This window comes from Arachis ipaensis, chromosome B6 (genome assembly GCF_059453495.1).
Source record: "Arachis ipaensis isolate K30076 ecotype BB chromosome B6, ASM5945349v1, whole genome shotgun sequence".
Lineage (NCBI taxonomy): Eukaryota > Viridiplantae > Streptophyta > Magnoliopsida > Fabales > Fabaceae > Arachis > Arachis ipaensis.
The window spans coordinates 103,547,008-103,553,567 of NC_142441.1; the positions used below are offsets into that span (position 1 = coordinate 103,547,008).

The following is a 6,560-nucleotide window of genomic DNA, read 5'->3' on the forward strand; positions in this document are numbered from 1 at the left end:
CTTATGTATTTTCAACGGTGGAGTTTCTACACACCATAGATTAAGGTGTGGAGCTCTGCTGTTCTTCATGAATTAATGCAAAGTACTACTGTTTTTCTATTCAATTCACGCCTACTTCTTCTCTAAGATATTCATTCGTTCTTCAACTTGATGAATGTGATGATCCGTGACACTCATCATCATTCTCACCTATGAACATGTACCTGACAACCACCTCTGTTCTACTAGCACTGGCTTGAATGCGTATCCCTTGGGTTTCTAATCTAAGATCAGAACCTTCGTGGTATAGGCTAGAATCACTACCACAAAAGCGGAAGATAGCGGCACACAATTAGCAGCTGTTTTGACAATAGTCGCTATCTGATGAATTTCCAGCAGTTTTAATAGTAAACACGGGAAGAGCAGCTATTTGATTTGATTTTGCCACAAATTTAAAAAAAATGCTGCTAACCTATTTTTTTTTGCTATATTTTAATTCCCCTTTTCCAAAAACACAACACTCAGCACTCAGCAGCTTCAACAAATAAAAAAAGAAAGCAAGAAATGTTAAGAGAAGAGAGGGAGAAACGGAGAAGGAGAGGAAAGGGAGGAAGGAGCCGGGCCGGCGCTGCTGAGTTTGCCGCTGCCGTCGCGTTGCCGTGCCGTCGGAAAGTCAGAACCGCAAGAAAAAGAACTACGAAGAGAGAGGGAGACCGCATCAGCTCACCGCAAAGCCAGCGCCGTCGTCATCCTCATCGCGGGTCTACACCGTTGCGTCTTGCCACCGCCGCCACCACTAAGCTTGCCGTCGTCGCCATTGAAGCCGAAGAGAGAGAGTGTGTTCGCGAAGAGAGGGAGAGCGCGTGCTCACGAAGGAGAAGAACGACGAAAAGGGAAGGAGAAGCAGAAGACGATGAACCCAGGGGAGAAGGAGGAGGTCTGTTCTCGCACCGTCCTGCTCTGTCGTCGCGGTTGCCGTCGATTGGGGTCAAGGCCATCGTCGTCGCACCCTGTTCCAGTCGCCATTAGGGTTTTTTGCTGCTGCCATTGATAGCACCGCCACTGGGAGGAGCCGAAAGGGGAGAGGAGGTCGCCGTCAAACATGCCGCCACCAGTTACAACCGTTGCCGAAACCGGGACAGATTCACTTGTAACTCTGCTTCTTCCTTAGTTGTTGACCTCAAGATAAATGGTTCATTAGTTATTTTCTTGCTGAAAATATATTCCTGCATTCTATTAGAAATAATTGTCCAATTTGAATTGTCCAATTCTAAACTCATCATCAACTGAGTACAGGTTATTAGCTCTACCAGATTCTATTTTTTATTATCCCTTTTTTCTTTTTAAGTTCCTTAAAAAAGGCTCAAACTTTACATGACCCAGATGAGTTTTGATCTGCCAAAGTTGATTTTTTTCAGAGCGGAATCAGAGAGAACAGAAAGGAAGAAACATTGGAAGATTGAAATGAATAGGCATAAGAGCAAATGAGTGATGGGTATGCTGACATGAAGCAGAAAACTAAAGACGAACATGCTCTGTGTGCAGTGTTGTAGTAGTGTTGTTGGGTTGTGTGTTCTGAAGCTCAAAAGTGGAAGGCCCATAAGATTCTGCATTGCTTTGCATTAGCGTGGCTCTCTTTTCTGAATCCCTCTTGCACTGCAAGCTCATCATCCGCCGCAGCCTCATTGTGCCCTTCTTGATCCTCTATCACCCTTATTCCTCCCACCCACCCACACCCCTGCCATAGTGCCTTAGTTCATCTCTGCCTCTCCATTTTCTTGTAGTCGGTGCCTCCTTCCCCTCTTCCCTATTGTGCGCTGTGAGCTCTTCATCCCCCTGTACCCTCTGCCCTCCTTTCCTCTCTCTTGCCCTTTCTTGCCGACATTGATCCATTGTTGTCTTGTGTGCTGCAGATCTCACTTCGCGTAGTCATGGTCTTCCCCGCAGTCACAGTTGCAATCGCCCTCTACGCAGTTTGTAGCTGCCATCATCCTCTGCGCAGTTCCCACCTGCTCACAGTACCATATCCTTGACTCTGTTTTCTGTTCCCAGAATCTTAGATATAGCATAAACTTGTTATCTTGTGCATTTTGTTGTTTTTATGGAATATGCACACAAAATGTTTGATAGTTTTCCTCAGTGAAAAGCGGAGGAGCTCAACCTTTTATTTTCATGGATTTAATAAGCAGTTGCGTGATTCTTTCTCTTTCGAAGTTTTAGTTTGATTGTTCTATTTTATTTGAAATTAGTATATGTTGAAGGGTACCATTGATGGTGTGGTTATGAGTTTATCAAAAGATTGATTATGCTTGGTTTATTCATTATTATGCTTAATGCAATATTTTATGAATGATATAAAGGAGTATTATGGGAATGGAGAGACAAAGAAAGTGTCATGGAGAGAATCACAACTCAAAGGGTTGCGTCGTTTCCTCATTGAAAAAGAAGAAGATATTTTGAAGGCCTTAATGCTCGACTTAGGAAAGCATCAAGTTGAAGCTTTTAGAGGTGAGGTTATGCCTTTATTTAATTTGTTTATAATTACACTTGAAAATGGTTTGTTTCTGTTCAAAAAAGTGTGTCATCATATATACTATTTACCACTTCTAAGTTTAATGAAAATATTTGACATTATTATTATTGTCTTTCTATTAGTTTAATCTTTAATCAATATAGTTCCTTCCTAATTTAAGCTTTCTTTTAAATTCATGCATTATGCATGCATTGAGTAGTAATAATAGTAACATTAAAAAAAAAAGAAAACTATTTTTCAGTTCTAATTGCTAATTAATGAATTGACCCTTTTAAGTAGATAGGAACTTTGATGAAGTCTTTGAATTTTGCATTGAGTAACTTAAAATATTGGATATCAGGCAAAAAGGTGAGATCAGTGCCAATTTTCCTAATTCCATTTTTTTTAAATTTCAAAGATAAGCATTCAAGCCTAATGGATTCAAATTTATTTTTTGATAGGCTAAATTGTCACAAATAGCACTGCTTAGTAGTGCAGAAATTGTTTCTGAACCTCTGGGCCTAGTCCTCATTATTTCATCTTGGAATTTCCCCTTTGGTGAGTCATGCTTTTTGAACCATTTTCCTTATGTTGATCAAGTATTTGTATAGCAAATTAATAGAGGGAGTTACAATTTAATTAATGATAGGTTTATCCTTGGAGCCACTAATAGGAGCAGTAGCAACTGGAAACACAGTGGTCTTAAAGCCTTCAGAGTTGTCACCAGCATGTTCTAGAAAATGAAGAGTCCAAGTTGCATCTCCAAATAACCGCAGAACTTCTCATGTGTGACCAAATTTCCGTTGTTATCATTTGCAATAGCTTTCTTTTTGTTAATGTTACATATCTTTTAAATTATTTCTTATTTCTTGTGCGATCCTAGTGCTTTGGAAGATGCACTTTGTAAGCGTGTAATGATTACCCCAGAGGAAGTTATTAAAAGAAGTCTTGATCCTCTTGGTGCAACGGTTAGCAGGGATGGTTTAGCCAAAACACTATATTCTTGTTTATTTGACTGGTACTATGTTAATGTCAAGTGTAAAATTATGAATTTAAAATATGAAAAATGTGTCCTATCCTATGTTTATTGCACTTATGTTATTTGAATCTGAATAATTTTTTATCTGTTCTATTGTTATGTGCAGGTTAGTCCAAAAAATCAATGTCTCAATTGGGCAAGACCCAGAGTCAAAATGTCTCATTGGTGTTCTTGACATATATGGCTTTGAAAGCTTTAAGAATAACAGGTGAACATAATCATATTATTCACTCAAACACATGCGTGTGCACGCACACACACACACATATCATTGTTCCTCTTGAGAGTAGCATAAATCTGAGTTGATATCTAATTCCCTCTTTACAGTTTTGAGCAGTTTTGTATTAATTTCACAAATGAAAAGCTGTAGCAACATTTCAACCAGGTATGAGGTTAGTTTTTAGATATTTGACAACTTCAACTATCACTTTTTCTCATAACATGCATTCCAACATGGATAATGTCCTGCAGCATGTGTTTAAGATGGAACAAGAGAGATATACAAAAGAAGGGATTGACTGGAGCTACTTAGAATTTGTGGATAATCAAGATGTACTTGATCTAATTGAAAAGGTTTATACATACTTTATGGCTATGCTTTATTTTGCAATATTTATAGCTAGATTTCAATCTGATAGAGCAACATCTAATGTTATATATATATATATATATATATATATATATATATATATATATATGTATATATATATATATATATGTTTGCAAACTGCTTATGTAGTTTGTATTTGATTTACTTTGTAATATTAAGATATGCAACTTAGATACTAATTTGTTTACAATATGTAGACATCTTTGCAATTATTACAAAGAATTTTCAAGATATCTCCTCTGAATTTGCCTTCAAAATGTTATGCCCTCATTATCTAAAGCAATCTTTTTAATGTAGAAACCAGGTGGAATCATTGCTCTTCTTGATGAAGCTTGCTATGAAAAAGTTTTCTCTTTCTCTCTCTCTCTCTCTCTCTCATGTGAATTCATGTAACTCTTGTGTACTACACATAAATGCACTGCATTCTTGTTTTTTGTTTACAAATGCAAATAAAGTGTATATAGATTCACTTACAGGTGGACCAATATGCTGCTACAAATGCAAAGAGTACATAATTAATTCCTCCCGTTATTCAATTTTTTTATAAGCTCAGGTATGAAATTGAGACAGTTCAAAACTGTCTCATTTTTTTAAAAAAATTCTACATAGATTTGTGGCGGTTTTAAATCGCCACCATTTTTTTTTTAAATCTGCTGACAGAATAGCGGCGGTTTTGCAACCGCCGCAAAATCAATTATCTGATTTGCTGCGGTTGTGCCAGCGGTTTTTCAAAACCGCCGCAAAATCAAATCTCCACCCCCTAATAGGCAACACTTGTGGAACTGCTGGAATTTCTTTTCGTGGCGGTTAAAAATCGCCGTAAATCGCTAATAGAACCGCCGCTATTCGGCGTGTCCCTTGTAGTGAATTATTGGCGGTCATTCTTGAGATCCGGAAAGTATAAACCTTGTCTATGGTATTCCGAGTAGGATCTGGGAAGGGATGACTGTGACGAGCTTCAAACTCGCGATTGTTGGGCGTGTGACAGACGTAAAAGGATCAATAGATCCTATTCCAACATGATCGAGAACCGACAGATGATTAGCCGTGCGGTGACAGCGCATTTGGAACATTTTCACTGAGAGGACGGGAAGTAGCCATTGACAACGGTGATGCCCAACATAAAGCTTGCCATGGAAGGGAGTATGAATGATTGGAAGAAGGCAATGGGAAAGCAGAGGTTCAGGGGAACAAAGCATCTTCATACGCTTCTGAAATTCTCACCAATGAATTACATAAGTATCTCTATCTTTACTTTATTTTTTATTTATCTTTTAATTATCAATCCTCCATAACCATTTGAATCCGCCTGACTGAGATTTACAAGATGACCATAGCTTGCTTCAAGCCGACCGTCTCCGTGGGATCGACCCTTACTCACGTAAGGTATTACTTGGACGACCCAGTGTACTTGCTGGTTAGTTGTGCGGAATTGTGACAAAGTGTGATTCACGTTTGAGAGCTCCAAAGTCTTTGGCGCCATTGTTGATGATCACAATTTCGTGCAGCGATTTTTTGGCGCCATTGCCGGGGATTGTTCGAGTTTGGACAACTGACGGTTCATCTTGTTGCTTAGATTAGGTAATTTTATTTTTTATTTTCGAAAAAAAATTTCAAAAAAATTTTCTATTTTGTTCTTCAAAATTTTTAAGAATGAATTCTAGAGTTTCATGATGATTTGTTGAAGTCTGGCTGGCTGTGAAGCCATGTCTAACCTTTTGGACCGAGGTTTTAACTTATCATCACAAGAGCTTGTTGATTTCTATCAATTTTGCTGTTATGAGCAATGATCTGCTAAAGCTTGGCTGGCCATTGGCCATGTCTAGTGTTTTGGACTGGAGCTTTCACTGAAAGCTTGGCTGGCTAGTAAGCCATGTCTAATTCCTGGACCGGAGTCTTAGACTAACATTGCAATGATTCCTGGAATTTTTATTAAAAATTTTGAATCCCTTTATTTTCTTTTCCACTCAATTTTCGAAAAACCACAAAAAAAATTTATAAAATCATAAAAATAAAAAATATTTTATGTTTCTTGTTTGAGTCTAGTGTCTAATTTTAAGTTTGGTGTCAATTGCATGCCTCTAATTTTCGAAAATTACATACATTATGTTCTTCATTAATCTTCAAGTTGTTCTTGATGATTTCATTGCTCTGATCTTTAAATTCTCTTGTTTTGTGTATTTTTTTATTTCTCATATGCATTCTTAATTTGTTAGTGTCTCTTATATAAAAATTTTTAAGTTTGGTGTCCTGCATGCATTGTTTGTTTGATTTAAGTTTCCTAAGATTAGTTGTATTTTGATTGTTTCTCATCATTGAAAAATTCAAAAAAAATTTCAAAACTATGTCTTTTCTAGTCAATAATACAGAGAATTGAAGATTCAGAACATTCAGCAGAGGATTCAAACAGAAAAAGCTGG

At 37.5% G+C, this 6,560-nt stretch overlaps 1 protein-coding gene across 1 annotated transcript; it reads left to right on the plus strand.

The window, feature by feature from the left end:
• Positions 1 to 2,324: 2,324 nt before the first annotated feature.
• On the plus strand, positions 2,325 to 3,235 carry LOC107647086 (aldehyde dehydrogenase family 3 member I1, chloroplastic-like). The gene is made up of 4 exons (XM_016351210.1): positions 2,325 to 2,492; positions 2,792 to 2,860; positions 2,953 to 3,049; positions 3,141 to 3,235. The coding sequence occupies exons 1-4, from the start codon at positions 2,325 to 2,327 to the stop codon at positions 3,233 to 3,235; spliced, it is 429 nt and encodes a 142-aa protein (XP_016206696.1).
• Positions 3,236 to 6,560: the final 3,325 nt, after the last annotated feature.

Excerpts from the sequence above, each read along its gene's own strand:
- LOC107647086 (XM_016351210.1), top strand. The coding sequence starts at position 2,325 with ATGAATGATATAAAGGAGTATTATGGGAATGGAGAGACAAAGAAAGTG. Across the intron at positions 2,861-2,952 it reads ATTGGATATCAGGCAAAAAG|GCTAAATTGTCACAAATAGC; the intron begins GTGAGATCAGTG and ends ATTTTTTGATAG. Across the intron at positions 3,050-3,140 it reads ATCTTGGAATTTCCCCTTTG|GTTTATCCTTGGAGCCACTA; the intron begins GTGAGTCATGCT and ends AATTAATGATAG.